The 19,361-nt window shown below is 33.8% G+C and overlaps 1 protein-coding gene across 1 annotated transcript; it reads left to right on the forward strand.

Annotated features, from left to right (window-relative positions):
* Positions 1–303: 303 nt before the first annotated feature.
* Positions 304–18,864, forward strand: dnajc19 (DnaJ (Hsp40) homolog, subfamily C, member 19). Its single transcript, XM_028794612.2, has 6 exons — positions 304–445; positions 7,865–7,916; positions 8,969–9,042; positions 10,069–10,145; positions 15,289–15,359; positions 18,654–18,864. Exons 1-6 carry the CDS (start codon positions 443–445, stop codon positions 18,722–18,724), a joined length of 348 nt encoding a protein of 115 aa, XP_028650445.2. The 5' UTR covers positions 304–442; the 3' UTR covers positions 18,725–18,864.
* The last annotated feature ends 497 nt before the right edge of the window (positions 18,865–19,361 follow it).

Consider the following 19,361-nt stretch of genomic DNA (forward strand, 5'->3'; position numbering starts at 1 on the left):
TATGTCAATACCATGCTGTCAGTAATAAATCTCAGACACGAGAGTTTCATCTTACTTGAAAGAATAAATAAAAAAATACAAAATTTTCCACACTTTTACAACATTATGTAATAGATTAAAACTAAAGAGTATTAAAGTCAAAAACGGGCGCCTCCGGACACACTAGACCTTATTGAAATGGCGAAATGCACAGAATTATGGCATATTCAATACTGCATGTTTCATTTTAAGTTAGTCCGGTTTAATTGGTGGATTGATAAAAGATTGACAAGACGTGTAACCAATTACAAATAAGAATTTGAGCCGAGTGTCGTAAAGTTAGCTACTTTCCGGCAGTGGGTCGCAAGATTGTGGATTGTAAATACGAATGTTACTGTAGTGACAGTGAAACAACGGTGCCTGGTTAAAGTATAGCAATGTGACATAGTTTCTTGTTTTAACAATGGTAAGTGTGATCGGATAGTGGTATTTTATGCTTCTTAAATAGTACAAGGCACGTTTCGTGGTAATAATTGTCAAGTGAAAACGTTAATGGATGTCATAAACTTCTGTTGCTTGACCACATGCACGATGAATAAAATAAGTGATATATTTCCTCTTAATTACATAAGCAAGTGAACGAATGTTGTAGTAACGAATACATATGTTTTAATACAGTCTTAAATTTTATTTGAATATGCTTTTCTTAATTTAGTTCCCCACATAACGTGTCATGTTTAAAAAAAATTTACGTTTGATGTATGCGCTACACACTAACACTTAACTAGTTATTCTTGAAACGCAACTATTTTCTGTAGTAACAATTTAAATTGCCTATTATTACCTGTAATATGAAATGAACGTTGTTTTTTTTCGCTTCCACTCATATAGGTTTTCTCCGGTTTCACAGGTTCTACTTTTTGTAGTTGGTTAACCTATACGTTGATGCTTCCATTCTCGAACATGACGTTCAGATTTGGACTTTTAGGACCAGCAGGCGATGCAGGAACCAAACCTGGAGAAAGCGTCAATTTAATTGTTGCGCAGTCTACTAAGACGCGTTTGTTTGGGATGTGGACGGAAAAACCGAGGCAGATACGGAGTGAGGGTCTATGCCAGGTTCAGTCCGTACTGGAAGGCTATTGCAACAGAGTTTCCTTCAGTTTCGAGATTTCTATATTACGTTCATGTGTGTTTTCTTCACTTTGTAAACATTTTAATCATGTGTGAAACATAGTTCTCAGCGGCAGTAAGGAAGGTGCTTTTCTTCAGACCATCTGGTTCTGTCCATTGGCAAGAAATTTGTGTCAAGGAAGTACCACAAAAGGGGCTTTAAATCAGTCGAGTCCATAACCACTAGCTTCCATTTTTGCTACTGCTTTTTATTACAAAAAGTTTCTTAATCAAGGACCATTTCCATCCCTTTCTTGAATTCATTGTTTTAACTAGAGAGTTGCAGGGACTTGCAGTGTTTGCAGCTGTAAAACAAAATGTTTTAGAAATCAAAAATCCTAAAGAAAATCCATTCATCTATTTTCTGACACACTTAATCAAAAGCCCATAGCTAATTTACCCCAGGTGATAGTGTACAGCTTGGGGCACTGCCACACACACACACCAGAATTTTGCAAAATAAAAACTTCTTTAGTAATATTTTTAATTAGTCTAAACTATTTTTTTGAAGTATAGTATTTCCTGATCTGCTTCGTATTGCTGTGAACCATTCTGTCATTCATGCACCCGCAGTCGTACCTCAGATCCCTGAGGAGGTCATCCACCCTGCTTGCTCCACTCCACAAAATGATCAGTAGGGTGAACCAGACCCTAGAGCGTGAAAGCCTATACTCCTTTGCCGGGCCCCTGATCGTGCTGCCTTTCCTCCCTAGGTGGCTGGATCGTCCTGCCTGAGACTGCTTTTCAGACTCTTTTTAACCTCCAAAGCCAATTATCTTCTAAAACATTCCTTCCTACCCCTCTCCGCCATGTGCAGGCTCTTTTTAAAACTGTTAGCCAGTTGAGTGCAGGTGAGAGGAGCTTCTATCTCCGCAGAAGAATGGATGCTACTTATTGATTCGCCCACCTCTGCACGTGAATGTGGTCAAAACTGTGCCTCCACTAACTGCAGAGTGAAACGCACACCCTCACACCCACTCAGACCCTGCACAATCATTTATTTAAAAATTAGCACTGCGCCACGAACCACGCGTCACAGCTTAATACTATCCTTTGGCTGTTATGCTGTATGACAGAATACTATGTTGACCTATTCTTACGGGTTTTTTTTTTTTTTAATATACGTTGTTGTTCATCTGACACTTTATAATCTTCTTACGGGTTTTTTTTTTTTTTTTAATATACGTTGTTGTTCATCTGACACTTTATAATCTCTTGTGCTGGAAGCCAAATGCATTCTGAAACACAATGTCTCCCCCTTAATCCCCCATGTGAGGTTTACTGGAGGCCATTTAATTTCTTGGCTACTGATTCAGTCTTCCATAGCACACACTATGTGGCTCCAGTACTCTTTTCTTTTGCCCCAGCCTACACATTTATTCCACATTCCCCATCTCTATGAGCCAATCCTATCCAGGATCCTTCCCAATATTTGCTGGTGTCCGTGTACCCAGACCAACTGATTTAGGCAGAGGAGTGGGTCTCATGAGTGCTGTTCTTTAAGTGCTTTATCGTCTTTTTCTATTTGTGTATTATTATTGGGACGGCATGGCTGACTAGATTTTATGTGGGTTGCCCAAATCTACACACACATTACCTGCATATACACTAGAGCTGTCAAATTGTACCAAAATTAGTTTGAATACTCATATTAAAAATGAGTAAATATTTGAATGTATTTAAACAGATTAAACATTCTAAGTGCTACTGCTTGTACAGTACTGTTGATTTAATGTGCCTTTGTTTTGTTGTTATTAATTTTTGCTCGCTGTACATTGTATACAGCACTTGGGACTCGTGCAGTAATGCCGTTCTACAAACAAGAATTTTCTCTGCATGGAAAATGGCTTGATGAAAGAGAAAAGTGGAACCAGGACACTTCACTTCCTGTAATGAATGTGTGAAACCCATGTAAAATTAATTGGTCATGATTACTTCACCTGTTATGCCCAAAGGGGTTTTTGGTATGATTGTGCCTAAATTACATACTCAAAAATAAACGGCAATCATTCTGCTTATGCAATAAAAGAGCTGCAGATGACTGAAGATTAGTGAGCATAAAACTCAAAATTTTTAAAATAAAGTGTTTAATGAATAAAAACCTTTGTTTCAAACCAATAATAACTAAATAAAACCCCAAATAATTAGATATTTTAAGAATTTCTGTCCGAAAAAATGATTCTACAGTATATAACCAGGACATGTTATGTTGCACAACCTTGATACAACTTGTTCCATTTCTTTTATTTATCCCAGTGGAGCACAGAGAGGTAAAGTGACCTGCTCGTGGTCACACAATGTCAGTAGCAGGATTTGAACCCAAAGCCTTAACCAGTACACCACACTGCCTGCCAAAAACCTTTCCACGGTACTAACAGCAGCATTAAAATACTGGTACTGTACATCTATCAAGAAGTTACCGAGCTACCATTTAAGTAAACTAGTATAGACATTCATAAATATCAAAATACAATGCAAGGCTTGAATTTTAATGTGTGATATACATGGGAATCCCTCTAGTGAAACAACAAATGGGGGAAATTTTATAATCTTGGGGATATCAGCATAGTGTTTATAAAGGATGATATTAATATGGACCACCTAAGTTATCTTACCATGTGCACATTCCTAATTTATTTTGACATTTTCTGTCCAGTAGCTGAAAACTACTGCTTACTAAACATAATCATTCAAACATTATTATATCTGTACTTGTGAAATAGTGAATTTCAAGATAATTTAAAATAATTTAAACGAACTCTTTAAAGTAGTTTTTGTAACAATGTGCTTTTAAAATCTGTTTTGTCAGAGAATCACCCTGTTAGGTGTATAACATTTGCTGTTGTAAGATTTATTTTTGCATCATTAGCTGGTTAAAAAAAATTAAAGAGTAACAGATGAGAAAAATTGGTTCAATTTTCAAATGTCACAAAATCCGAGAATTTTAATTTTCTTAGCGTTTCTCCATTCATTATTATTTTTTTTACATTTTTCTAAATTTTAATTTCCTATGTGAAATTAAATCCTGTGTCAGCTTTATATTAATCCATTGTTGCTAAACTGTAAACACATGATAAACTATAAAACACTCTGTTGTGCTGTTTTCAAAGAAGCCTCTATGACTGATCAGAATTATTTTACTTGATAAACTTTTAAATGCATACTGGGTACTGTTTTTCTGCAGTTTCTCTAATTTCAAGCACACAAGGACCCCCTTCAACCTTTATCTTATTTTTTTGTAGGTTTTTGGTCCCCATTTTAAATGGATTCACTTTAAAGTGGTGATTTCTTGGCCCATATTATCCACTTAAAATGAGGACAGCCTAAATTCTAGCCAAGAAGTTTAAATGTGTGTAAATTAAATAAGTTCTCATTATTTTGTTTTAGATGTGGAACCATATATGGTCCTTTCTTTTGAGTTTTAGTCACCTATTTCTATAAATTTTAAGGGAAGCACTTGAATAAACAGTATCTCTTTGTTCAGATGATATGGTTTATTACATTACTGATCCTTGCTCATCACATCCTTATTTTTAATGCTTTAAAAGATTTTTATAAAATTGTAGAGGTCAAGATTAACTTGAATAAAAACCAGTTATTCCTTGTAAGTAGACTTGTATGTCAACTTTAATTTGATGTTCTTTCTTTCTCTGTCTTGCAACAATTCACATATATTTAGGAATCAAAAGTTAATCTGCGATTTAAAAACTTTAAATTTATTTTAGCAGCATGATGAAAGTGTTAAAAAAGACATCATTAAATGGTCACATTTACTGGTAGATTTTTTTTTTTTTTTTAACAAACTAGGGCGCTTCGCTCGCCAACCCCTGTGTTTGGTTTTCTGGATACACACTTTTAAGATTTTTTTTCTTTGAATTGTTGCTATTTCATTAGTTTCACTTTTATTTCAGAACTTCTGTAAAACAATATTTGTAATCTTGCGATATGCTGAATCTTTTTAATGAGGTCAGGACAGGTTTCTCTGTTTGGAATTTTAGCACAGACAAAACAATCTACATCATCAGCAGTTAATAATTTTTTTGTACAAAGTAAAAAAGTAAGTAGAGTTCTGCATTGGACTCCTGTCTGTAAAGTCATGCTATTTTTCTCTTACAGTTCCAAAAGTACATGGGGTTACCAAGGTGATACCCCAGCTTTTGTCTAGGTTTTTGTACAAGGGCTAGACAGAACATTTTTGACTCCTGGGGTAAATTTAGCTTTTTAAATAAGCAGACAGATAAATATATATACATTAACAAAGTAACCAATAAATGCATGTGCGGTAAACTCCGTTTTTGAAATTCTCAAGATTCTTTATTTGTCACATGCATAGTTATACAGGACAACATGCAGTGAAATGCATCCTGATCCACTTATCCAAAACTGCAAAGTTAGAAGAATATCAGTTAGATTAACAAAAAGTCATAGATTGAAAGATAACAGTATAGTAGAACATAATAAATAAGTAAAATTATGTGAATAAAGTAGAATTAAGTGTTAAGGTGCAATAGTGTAGTAATTATTGTGCAAAACCAAAGTTAGACTGGTGCATAGTTAAATGAGGCAGTTTGTTTGTTTGTTTGCGCTACTGTGATCTTTACTTTCTTTTTTTATATTTTCTAATTTTCCTACTTTCATATCCTTTAACTTTCTCCACATGTCTATAGCGCCGATTTTTTTTTTTTGTTTGTTTGGTTTTTTTTTTGGAGCCTTTCTAATTTCACTGGTTTCATAGTCTCTAACCTGCTCTGCATGTGTTTAGCACCAACGTTTGTAAACGTCTTTATGAAGTTCTACTTTCTTTTATTTTTGAGCCGGATTGGACGTGCTTTTTTTTTTCAATTCCACTTGGTCCGGGCTGATAATTACTTTCCTTATTTTCTGAATTTGCACCTCGATTATTCTTTTTTGCTCTTTTTTTCTGTCCAACGCATTTGAGTCTCTTTTCTCCACGCTGCTTTCTTCTTCGCTTAGATGTTGACATTTAATTTATAACGTACTGTCCTTATACGCTTTATATGTGCTCAAATCCTTCACAAGACTGAATGTTTTGCTGCCTATTGCCCTATTTGATAGATGGTAAGTAGGGCGTGTCTTTGGTCTCGCGGGTCTTTAAAATATCTTCCGAGAAGATCACATATCGTAAACTTGCTTTTTGCTTTCCAGGACAGGATTTCTTTTTATAATAGATAGATTCACTTCCAAAATTTCTACGTACATTTCAGATATTTCTTACATATAAACATATCCTTCTTTAAAAATTGAACACTCTTGTAACTTCAGTTGGGACACAGAAAACATGTTTAAAAACATTTTTTTAACATGTAAAGCAGAGAAAAGTATGGCAATAGCTAACGTTCAGCTCAACTACTGGGTTCAAGTGTTAATAATTGTGTGAATTTCCCCTTGGGATTAATAAAGTATCTATCTATCTATCTATCTATCTATCTATCTATCTATCTATCTATCTATCTATCTATCTAATATTAGGAGACTGTTATTCCTGAAAGATATATGTATGATGTACATGTTATATGTGGAAAAAATCTTTTTTCACAGTTCTAAATAATAATAGTAAAGCAAGTGAATTTTTGAAAGGTCTTGCAGTAAATCACTGGTAGAGATATACTGTATACTGGAAATTGTGTTTTTTAGAAACTTTTACTTGTTCCCATTGATTGATTGATTGATAGATAGATAGATAGATACTTTATTAATCCCAAGGGGAAATTCACATTCTCCAGCAGCAGCATACTGATACAATAAACAATATTAAATTAAAGATTGATAATAATGCAGGTAAAAAACAGACAATAACTTTGTATAATGTTAACGTTTACCTTTATTTAGATACTGTATGTATAATAATACTAGGCTATATGAAAGTATAAAATGTATATGTGTATTAGTATTTAATTTATCATGTTTTAAATTCAGAGTAGAAAATGATGAAGCTGGAGTTTTATTTTTGATTTGCCAATACTTTGTATTTTATAAAGTTCTCTTTACTTAAAGCAGACCTAACATATTTAAGATAGCTGGCAAATAATTACTTTGATTATGCTTATATTTAAGGTAGTTATATTTTGTTGGTTTATCTTCTTAAAGGTGTTTTATAAAGTATTTCCTTGTAAAAGGGATTAAAATACATAACACAGAGAAATGAATCTTCAAAAATGAATTAATACTGCAATACTATATAAATTCATGTATGCCTGTATATAGATGGAGTATTCTATCTAGAGCATTGTGTAGATGGATGTCAAAAATGTGATTGTGACCTACAGCAAACACAATTTGAGACATAGTTTTCTTCCAACTAAACCATGGTGGCTGCTATTTTTTGTTGCAAATGCAGAAAGATTTACATGTTTTTCATCATTGGTACAGCTTTTTTAAATTGCTTTGTGTATATAAGGTGAACTTATGTTGAAGAAATCTAATAAAAGAATCCACTAGAAATGTGTCTCAGTTCAGTGATACAACCATGAATGTTGTTCTTTTTTCAGTGTGTTGCTTTGTATAAAAATTGCAAAAATAAATGTAAATAATTAAGAACCTCAACATGCAATTTAGCTGTGATGAAGTACAAGTGATTATTGTAAATTATCTGCATCTTTGCAAGTTATAAGAAACCATAATTATTTTTTTCATGTATAAAATTAAAGTAACTGTGTAATCAAGGTGCATTGTCTTTTGCTTTTATTTGTAGGCAAGTAGTATGATAGCGGTTGGCCTGACAATAGCGGCTGCAGGATTTGCAGGTTTGTAGTAAAATGAATAAGTAAAAAAAATCTTAACTTAAATTTTGTTGAATAATACATGATATTTTAAGAAACATTCTGCACATGTACTGTCCTATAATGAAGATACTATTCATTATATGGTCATGTTTGTACAGTAAGTCAGCAGCATGGTAGTGCAGCAGTTATCACTGCCTACTTAGAGGTTTAAAATCATATGGATTTTCTATGTGTGCTCTGGTTCTCTTTTGTATTCTAAAGAGATGCAATTTAAGTTGATCGTCTGAAGAAAATTGGACTAGTGCGAATGAGTGTGTCTGCAATGAACAAAAAAACTGGTCCATCTGTAATCTGTACCTTGTTTTCAGTGCTGTCCAATGTCATGATGTGCGCCTAGCCCTTCCCACTCTGGATTAGAATTGGTTGATTTAGTTAGTGTTGCCAAGATAGGCTCTGGTTTCCCGGGAACCCTACAGCTTATCTGTTTTGAATGTCAAAGCAATCTTTTAAGATGCTGTTTAAAACTAGAGTCTTTAATCTCTTTGTTTTAAATAAATAATTTATAAAAAATATATATGGTGCTTTTTGATATATACAGTTGTACATTCTATTTTAAACCATTGGGAAAAAATAGAATGGTGTATTCATGTGAAACTCCACTGTGTAACATAGCCTATGGTGTAGAGAACAGTACGCTTGCAGAAGAAACAAAGGAAGGATTGAAGTCCTTGGCAATAGGCATATTAGAGAAGTTGCTGTTTGGTTGGTGGTGTGGAGGAGTGCAAAAATACTGGGATGGTAGTTAATGGTTATGGACAAGAAAAGTATAATTTTAAGATTTTTTTTCTTTATTGGTTGGTTGTATTGTTATAATAAAATGTTATTTTAATTGTGCATAATGTGTTACTAACATGCATTTTTCTTTTAATGTGTATATTTAGAATTTAATGACTGACCAGGTGAGATTATGTATAACTTGTATACTTCCATCACTTAATGATTGTGAAATCATCCCAGTTAGCTACACAAGCAGTTATTCTTATTTAAATCATTGCAGCAATTCTTGCTTTCAGGTCGCTATGCTCTTCAAGCTGCAAAATACATGGAACCCCAAATGAAACAGGCTCTACAAAGTTTTCCTAAATCAGTAAGCAAATTCATACTTACATTAAGTTGAACTGTATTTTTATTGAACATTTTAAATAATTTTCCTTTTTCTGTTAAGACTTTTATGCTTGTGTTAATTTGACTATTCTTAAAACACAGAATATTGTTGATAACAGAGACTGCTGAATTTTCTTATACTTCATGAGGAACAGAGAATTAAGTCACACAGGCAATGAACTTTGAGTGGAAAGATATAATAATAGTAGGTAGAAACGGATGTAGATGAAAGGACAAACACTTTCAATGTGTTGTTGAGGCACTGATTTAAGATACAACAAAAAAGACAGGTAACTCTGGATCATTTGACTGTTGATAAACACTCTGTAGTTCAAAGGTTTTGTCTTTGTCATTCAACAACATTTCACAGACTGATTCCCTAGTTAGGCTACAGTAAATTAAACGTTTTCTACACCAAAAAAGGTTCATTGTAAAAGTGGTAAACAAAGAATAAAAGCAATTTGACCAGGCAGGCTATCCAGTAGTTGTATGTGACTACATGTTCCAGAACATTAAGATAATGGCAACCATTATTTTCAATTGCCCCTCAAAGCATAATTTTTTGGAGCCTTCTGCGGACCCAGCATCTTACTGGCTTTGTTAGGTGACATTCCTCTGAAACTTCCTGAAGCCTTTCTGACAGTGTGACAGCCTTTCTGTTTCAATAATTGTACCAGTATAACATCTGTATTGCCATAACATGCGGCAGTATGAAGGCCAATAATTATTTTCTGTCAAACACTTAGTTGTTTTTTGTTTTTTTGTTTTATTTTTTTATTTTTTAAACTGTTGTCAGGAAATAGTGAATTGTTGATGTGCAGAGACATTAAAAATATTTTTAGATAACTAGTATGTGACAAGCATGTAAAACTCATCATCTGAATACCTGGCAATGTTGATTTTACCATACCAGCTTTATTGCAAATTTGTAAAATTATTTTTTTTTTAAATAGAAGTATGCATGTAAATTTTTTTTTTCTTTAATTGTTCACTTTTGTTATACATGAAGGCTTTTAGTGGATACTACACAGGAGGATTTGAGCCAAAAATGACGAAAAGAGAAGCTGCCCTTATTTTAGGAGTAAGGTAGAGTATGTTTTTTTTTTTTTTTCCTGAAGGTGGAAACTAGAAATTAAATCATAAATACACATATACAACATATTCCCTCATGCAAATATGATGCACGTGGGAAAATTAATTCACACAAGTGAATTAATTATATGAAGTGATGCTCTGATCGTTCAGTCGGCAATCTAAATCAGCCAGTCTTCACTACAAAAGACAGATTGGTAAATTGGCCGTTCTCAAATGTCTGGTACGATGTAAAAAAAAAAAAATGATGATTTAATATAATGATAATAATGATTTAAAAAGAATGCATGTATACTTACATATAAGCAATGTTTAACTCCCTGTATCAGTTAGCTTAATCAATGTGTGACAATACATTTTTTTTTCAGTTAGTCAAATATTGAAAACTACTTTTTTAATTAAGGTTTATTTCAGATAACTTAAGAATATTACAGATGAAGTTAAATATATAGTTATGAGTAGTATTTTCCCTTGTGCCATATGTGTTATAGATAAGTATTTTCTGTATATTTTATTAAAGTATGTATTTTAAGTAGAGATGCTCTGATCAGGTTTTTAAGGGCTATACCAATAACCAATTTGATGTTAGTAAATTGGCCGAATTCTATACCGAATCAGATTTCTTTTTTCTTTACTCCTTTAAAAACATTTTACACTAACCTCCAGTTTAACGAAATACATATAAGCCTTTATATTAAAGTGTTAACCAAGATATTTTTATAATTAAACTATAGACCACAGGTGTTACCTGTTCATCTTTTAATTAACAAAATGAAATTCTGTTGTCTTATTGTTCAGTGACTGTAAAATAATAAAATAAAATTTCCTTAAAAACTTTCTTTAATAAAATATGTAAAAAAAATATTTATCCATAATACATATGTAATAAAAGAAAATAAAATGCTTCTCATAATTACAAGCTGTCATATTGTTTATTTTTTTCTATCGTGCTCATAGGAAATCAGGTTTAATTAAAAAAGTAGTTTTCACCATTTCTTTAACAAAAAAATGTATATATATTAGTGCTGGGCAAAGATTACAATTTTTAATCACGATTAATCACATGGTTGTCTGATTAATCACAGACAGTCACAACAATCACATTGCTATGCACATAATTCAATAATGAACTCAAAAGTAATTTATCGTATGTATTTGGTTTGCAAACACTTTCAACAAATAAGGTGCTTTTTAACAGCAATATTCCCTTTACATAGTAGCAGTTAAAATATTTCTTGTAAAGCTCAACTTGAACATTAATGTAATCAAATCATATATAAAACCAAAGCTTTTTGCTACTGCCAAGGCATTAACGTTTTATCTAGTTTGCTATAGAAAAACAAGTTACCCTCACAGTCCAGAGCCACGATCATAACATTATAACAGGCACCTTCCAAGCAACAGCAAGTTAACATTTCTAAATCTGTTTTCTTTTTTATCTGAACAGATACTAGCAGAAACATTTTCTTTTATCAGGGAGCAGCATAAACAGTCTTATGTTCAGTAGCAACTCTTTGAGGGCTAATATTTTTTCCAAAAAACTCAGTTTTTTGAAAAGCACACAAAGCAGTAGTGTCACACATAAATCAACATAAAATATCTGTTGCTGCCTGTCGTGCGTGCTGTCAGTGCCTGTTTGCAGCAGCAGCGGCTGTGCGGAGGGCGGGTCGACGGCCAGCAGGAATGTACAGTGGGCTGGCTGCCTGGTTGTCTTTGTGAAACAAGTGCTCGGGGGTGGCAGTTGCAGTGAGACGCAATATGGTTTGTACCTCCTGTCATCGTAAGTGTCTGTCCTCACAGGCGAACATTATCATAGTGCATCAGCTACACAAATGTGTTCAGCATCTTGTGTGTGTCAGCATCACGATCAGCTGGGGACCAATCAGCTGATGCCGGTACCTCACTTTTGTTTTTGATCTCTAGATCACTTGCATCAGAATCAGAGTTCGACAAATCAACATGTTGTAAATGTAGGAAGGACGGTCCTTGCATGTGTGTGAACTGTTAACATTTGAATTTGATGATTGCATATAGCGCTGAACTGACCCTCTCTGTACTATTCTTTCCTCTGCGTGTCCTGGAGTACAAAAGAAACTGCACCATACAGCAACATGTGGGGACTGGCAAGATCAGGGAGAAAAAAGAAAAAAAAACACGCGGTCACTGATTACAACTGCAAGATGTTATGCAAATGAATAGGAATAATGTTGCATCAGTGCCACAATGTTTTTCGAAATGTACTATACAGGTCATAAAATGGATAATTCCAAATATCATATATACCTATGTCTCTGTGTTTTTTTTTCTTTTGTTTTTTTTTTTTTGTCTGTGCGTCTTTGACATCATGGACCATAAGGTGCATACTAATTCAGCGTGAGCAGGAACGCTCAATATTTAATTTATTTTTTTTTTTTTATTCAGTTTTATTAAGTGACAGTGAGATACGAATAAGGCAGATTCACCAGTGTTTGTGTGTCAGCTTTTATCCATCCAGATCAGAGAATTTCCAGTTCAGTTGTCTCAAAACACCACTCACATCTACAGTTATTCCCAGTTTCAAATAAAAACTAACAGTGTTAGATCCCTAGGGCGGTAGTATGTATCGTGATAATGACTGAGAGAATAAAAGTGGAAAAAAAAAACACTAACTTTTACAAGTACTATAAATGTACAGCGGCTGTTACAGACGCAAACCAAATGTATGTGTTTACTGTGTAATATTAACAATAACAGCAGCTCAATACTCAAAATGGTAAATATACGAGGCAGTCAGGATCGAACTGGGGTACTCTTGATTACAAGTCAGCAATTCTTACCGCTATGCCACGGAGGCTGTTGTGTCATCCTTGAACCTTTTGTGAAAGTGTTTATTTGATCTTTGGACTTCAGGCTTCACACATTATATAGTTTATGCCTACATTTTGTCATTTATTACTAAAATATGAAAAACATTTCTGTTTTAACGATGTGTTTACACAGATTATTGTAGAAACGGAACACACATGAAATGCATGTGTTCCAAATAACAATCTATTATTTCCACTGTAAAACTCCAGCACTTCACTCCCAGATAATCAAGGCATGAACTGGGAGAACTTTGTGCACGTTTTGCGGCAGTGGGGGATGGAATAGCAGGCCGCTTGCTGCTTGTCTTTATCGGCACATTTACAGGACAAAAGACTCTGACAGAGAGGTGCGATGGGATTTAAGGTGGGCTGGATCTACGAGCTTTTTCGTAGGCTTTGGTAATTCTAGTGTTAAAAAGTAGCAAATGTGTCAAATGTTCAAAAGATGTTTATCAATACGACACAAGGATAACACGGTTAACAAGTTTACAAGTAAAAGACAAATTTTGCTGTTAAGCTAAAAAGTCTGTTGTTTACCAAGCAGGAATTTCAAATTCTTCTTTATCTTTTCTTTTTCCAATTAAACATGTAAACTACTGTGCTTAACACAAGTTAGTGGTCCTATAAAGATTAATTTCATTTTGTTAATAAAAAATTAACAGGTAACACGTTTGCTGTACTGTTTAAATATAAAAACAAGATTAACGCAGTATATTAATATAGAAGATAAGTCTTCTTGTCTTATTATACAGAGTATTAGTGTAAAACTGTTTTTAAAGAACTAAAGAAGAAAATTATTGGCATAGGCCCAATTCTAGTAACATGAAATTGGTGATCAATATCAGCCTTAAAAAACCTCATAGTAGAATCCCTACATGCAGCTAAACATATTCTGTTAAAAACTTAATATGGAGTAAGGATGATGGTCATTGCTTAAGGAATTGTGTCATCATTTAACAGTTATTTTAGTGTTAACATGACAGAGTTGCAAAAAGTTTTTTTTTTTTTTTAAAAAAAAGAAGCCTTTTGAATCTATTAAAAGGATAAACTATAAAAATATCAAAATGTACTTCTTACATAATGTACAATATTATTCAACTTTACACTATCAGAACAGAAATCATAAGTGAAATGGTGCTGTGTTTGATGTTTTACTGTTACAAAGTTTTTTCCCTCTCTGTCTCTGTTTCTATTTTTATTAGAATTTTTTATGTCTTAGAATGTGTCTTTCTTCCTCCCTTGATGTCTTAATATAATTCCATTAAAGGCAATTTGCAAAATCACAACTTGTCAGTAAATGTCACTATTTTATTTCATACATTTCATTAATGTGTGACATGTTCTTCATAGCCATGTTCACCCCATGGTTAAGAAAGAAGGTGCAATCAACATCCCTGCAGATTCTGACATCCACCTATTCCAAAGTGTACAAGTTGTCCTACTATTTCCCTATAGAGTAAAAATGGCAGTGCAATGCTTAGCACAGCTGCTGCCTTTCAGCTCTGGGAGGCTGGGTTCATGTACTGGCCAAGTCACTTGTCTATATGTACAGTTTGCACGCTCATCTGGTCTGTTTGTTTCTGGATACTGCAGTTTTACTGTCACATAACAAGGACTGCATTAGGTTAACTGATACCTCTAAATTGGCTACTGCGATAAGCTAACTTGTTATAATACTGAGTTTGGAAAATGAAGATGTGGCTAGTTAAGCTACATTAGACCTGTTAGGGATTAAAAAATATGACATTGTAAGATTTGCTACTATCTGTAACACAGCAGCCATGTTTTTTGTTTTCATGTTGTTTTGTTTTATGCATGTTTTGTTCTTATGACAAATTTCAAATACTAACTGTATTTCTGTTCTGAACTAGATAGAAATTAACAGAGAAGACTCATAAAACCATCTGAAGTGTATGTTCTGTAATGACCAGATTTTTAATTTGAAAAAAAGATGTTTCCTCTGTTTGCGCATACACACTATATATATATATATATATATATATATATATATATATATATATATATATATATATATATATATATAAATATATAAGACACAGTAGGTCCAGTTGATTCTAATCTATTATTAGTAAATCGGGAGGATATTCATTGCTATTAATTTATTTGTATTTTATAGTCTTAAAATGTTATGAAATGCTTATGGTAGTGAAACATACCAGGTTTTTTTTATTATGTCCAAGGAAAAACCTTTGACAAAATTATCCAGAGAAGTAATTAAGTGCATTGCTTACATTTTGTGCTACTTAATTTTTTTTTTTTTTGCCTTTTAGTCCAACAGCGAACAAAGTTAAAATCAAAGAAGCTCACAAAAGAATAATGGTGTTAAACCACCCAGACAGGGGTATGTTCATTTACTGAGTTTTTAACATTTAATTTTTCATTCAGTCTGGTGTATTAAATTAGATTTATGCTGAACACTCTTCACATCTGAAAAAACATATCTTTCTCTCTCAGGTAAACATGTAAGACAGTCACGGTTCATAACAAGTTCAACAGTTTTATTATTTTTTTCCAAGTGAAACACAAAACAAAATAGCTACCAAAGACTAAATAAAGAGAGGGCTGCACCTTAGGCCAACTAACATGACAGCACAAAGCAAGACAGACCCTGCAGAAGATGATACAGTACTGTATACAAGGCAAGGGGAAAAGTGAAGGGCCACCTGGCTTATTAGTTATTTATGTTTGATCTTGCTTTATTATTTAGTTGTTTGTTTCTTTTCCCGGTTTCTTGTGGTGGGGACCTGCGCCGCCACCACCACCTAATCAAAGCACCATGATGTTCCTACATTGATGGATTAAAAGCCAGAAGTCTACATGACCATCATCATCAAGTCCTTCCATGAGAACCCTAAATACAAAGAGGACTGTTTCATTTATGTTAGGTAGAATGTCCAAAGGGGGCTGGACGGTCTCATGGTCTGGAACCCCAGCAGATTTTGTTTGTTTTTTTTTCTCCAGCCGTCTGGAGTTTTTTTTGTTTTTTCTGTCCTCCCTGGTCATCGGTCCTTACTTTTATTCTATGTTAATTAGTGTTGTCTTATTTTAATTCTTACTTTGTCTTTTTTTATTCTCTTCATCATGTAAAGCACTTTGAGCTACATTATTTGTATGAAAATGTGCTATATAAATAAATGTTGTTGTTGGCAAAAAAAAAAAAAAAGGTAGCATATTGAGTAGTGCTGCTGCCCCACGGGCTAAGTGTCCAGGGTTTGAGTCCCATGCCTGTTTGTTGTCAATTTGGAATTTGCATTTTCTCTCTATGTCTGTATGGTTTTCCTTTGGGCACTCTGGTGTTCCTCCCTCATCCCCAAAGACATGCTGTGTAGGTTAACTGGTGGTTCTTAATTGGCCACTGTATGAGTGCGTGTAAATGGGCCTTATGATGAACTGGCGCCCTGTCTAGGGGTTTTCTGTTTCGAGTTTAGTGTTACATTGATAAGCTTTGGCCTCCTGTGATCCTGAATTGGATTAAATTTATTTTTTAAAAAGTATTTAATTTTGCATTACTAAGAAAAAAACATCTTATTTGCAGTGTCTCTTTTCCTTTTGTTCTCTGCCCCCTGTTCGCTCACCGGCGCCCACTATCTCGCAGCTGAGCCACTTGAATGGCATCAGGGCAGCCCTCCATTAGAGTATGGTGTATAGAAGAGTATGCGGGGTGTGGGAGGAAGACGGTTTGGTCCGTAGTTATTATAGATAGAAAATCAGTTACTTGAATATTTTACTACAACTGTCTATTTTAAATACCAATGAATAATAAACATAGTAAAACGAAAAAAAGTAGAAGTAAAAAAGTAAAATGTAATAAAATAAATTAAAAATTAATTTTCATTAACAACTTGATAAAAACTATTATGAATTACTTTATCCTCTATCATCTCTTACATTCTATAAATGTTTCTTTTCTGCATTTGTGTTCATATATTGTTTGGGATAGTTTTCTCTTTCTTGTTTATTGGATGGTTCTCTCTTGTTCTTTATTATTATTACATGCAGCTCTTTTTTGTTCATTTTCTTTTTTTTGACATTCATTATCAGCTCTTGCCATGGTTTTTCTATCTCAATCTAAACTTTCTTGAATAGATACGAGGAACGATCAACAAGTTTCCACACTTTTTTTAACTCTATTTATTAAGAATGTCAAAAACAAATTACATCACTTTACTACATAGTCACCTTCCTTTGCGATGCACTTTTCCCAGCGCCGTACCAACATTTTAATGCCATCAGCAAAAATTGTTTTTGGTTGAATGTGTAGCCACTGATGCACTGCTGCTTTCATATCAGCGTTCTTTCTTCATTCCTCGTGGTTGTGGCTGTAGCTGGATGTCCAGAGCACTCTGCATCTGTCACACTTATACAGCCATTTTCTAACATTTTAATCCACTCATAGACGACTCTACGAGTGAGAACTTTATCCCCATACTGGGCACACATGCAGAGATTAATTTATGCTCCCGGCACACCTTCTGCCCACATAAAGCATTTGAAAGAATGCTGTTCCTCTTTGGTGCAGTTTATAAGTTTCGCAGCCATCTTCACCACAGGGTGACAACTGTTATACTAAACTGCAAGGGCAGCAGCTGGCTTGCCAGACCGAAGTAGTCACATGACTCTCTCAGACATGACCAATTACTACTCCTCCCACCGTTTCCAACGAAAATATAAAAGTGCGGAAACGTTTTGAACGTCCCTCGTAATTTGCTATTCTGCCTTGCCATTATAACCAACTGCATTAAAGGCTGAAGGTCAAGGCTGAATAACATGGACACGATGGAAAACTTTTTGTAATATAATAAAGAGAAACAAATAGAACAGGGTACCACAAGGCCAGAACTCCAAATGCCTTTTTTCTTAAGAGGTTCATGTTTAAATTTTTATTTTTGTAATTTTTGACAAAACAAAATGTGTGCATATGCCTTTGTTTTGGGAGCTATAATATTCCTTCTGTTTTTAATAGTTTGTTTTCAAGGGGTAAAAGGTTGGCAATCAACAAGAGTTTTCTACAGTGGATTGTTTGAATTTATGAAGTAGATGGCCGAAAGGACCACAAAAAACCTGAGGGTCACTCACTTCAGGCATCTGTTCTGCTTAAAGTATGGCATCTAACACTGCCCGTCACTCTTGCTTGGCAACCAGGCTAACCGATTGTTATTTTTCCAGCCACATGTAAAAAACAGAAATACAAGCTAATTAGAGTAGATTATAGCAAAAAGCAGTGTAGGCCATGTTGCAAAGAGAGTGCATGCAGTTGTTTGAACAGTATCATCTGCTTCATAATGATCATGTATTGTGTATAGTGTACGTACATTTTCAGAAATTTCTTAGTTGTATGTTTTGTACAATTTGAGTAATAAGGAAAATGTTGACATCTTTAACAGAAATTGTTTTTTTTTCTGAATAAAAACATCAGCCTTGAAAGAGTAATGTATAACTAGTACTAGAATGTTCTCTTGTAAAAATAATAATTATAATACCTGACTTGTGCTACAGAAGTATTACCTGACTGCTTGACTTCTATTCTACATATTCTGTGTTTGTTGGTATTGTCATTGTTAGAAAACTGATTAACATAAATGTAATATCACAGTTTAAAGGGAATAAAATTAATACATGTCATTTACTTTTTTAGGTGGTTCTCCTTATCTTGCTGCAAAAATGAATGAGGCCAAAGACTTACTTGAAGTTCAAGCAAAAAAATAGAAAATTGGAGTGTAAGAATTTCTCTGTTTATAATTTTTCAGTTTATGAAAATCATGAAGTGCTTAACTGAATGTATAATCAGTTCGTAATAATGTACTTGAGACCTTTTACTGAATGCAATAAAAGATAAATATTCAAGACTTTTTATATTATTGACTGTTTGTTTTCCCACCAGGAGATATTTTAGTAACCATACATATCATTTTCCTGAATTTTGTTCTATTACCATTTTAACACATAACTGTAACAGTGATTACTTTGATGAGCCTATCACAGAAACAAACAAGTAAAAGGTTAGACTTTAAACTCGCTGGTATGTGGCGTTTCTGTGTGTTCTGATTCACTGTTGAAGTAAATTACATTTTTTCTTTTAGGTTAATAAAAAGAACCACATCTTTAGTTTTTTCTGCAATGTATCAGCTAAGTTAAGAACCTCTCTTATGTCTCATTTTTTGGTTATCTTTCATACCAGTAACATCACATGACACTAAATAACCTGAAAACGTTAGAAATGAACCAACACAAAAGGTTTACAACTGAGGTTTAACTGAGATAAATCACAGATGTAGAGTAGAGAATTGTCTCCTCAATTTTTTTTGGGAATACCTGCGGAAAGAGACTGGATCCAGCAAATAGG

Source organism: Erpetoichthys calabaricus, chromosome 2, assembly GCF_900747795.2.
Source record: "Erpetoichthys calabaricus chromosome 2, fErpCal1.3, whole genome shotgun sequence".
Lineage (NCBI taxonomy): Eukaryota > Metazoa > Chordata > Cladistia > Polypteriformes > Polypteridae > Erpetoichthys > Erpetoichthys calabaricus.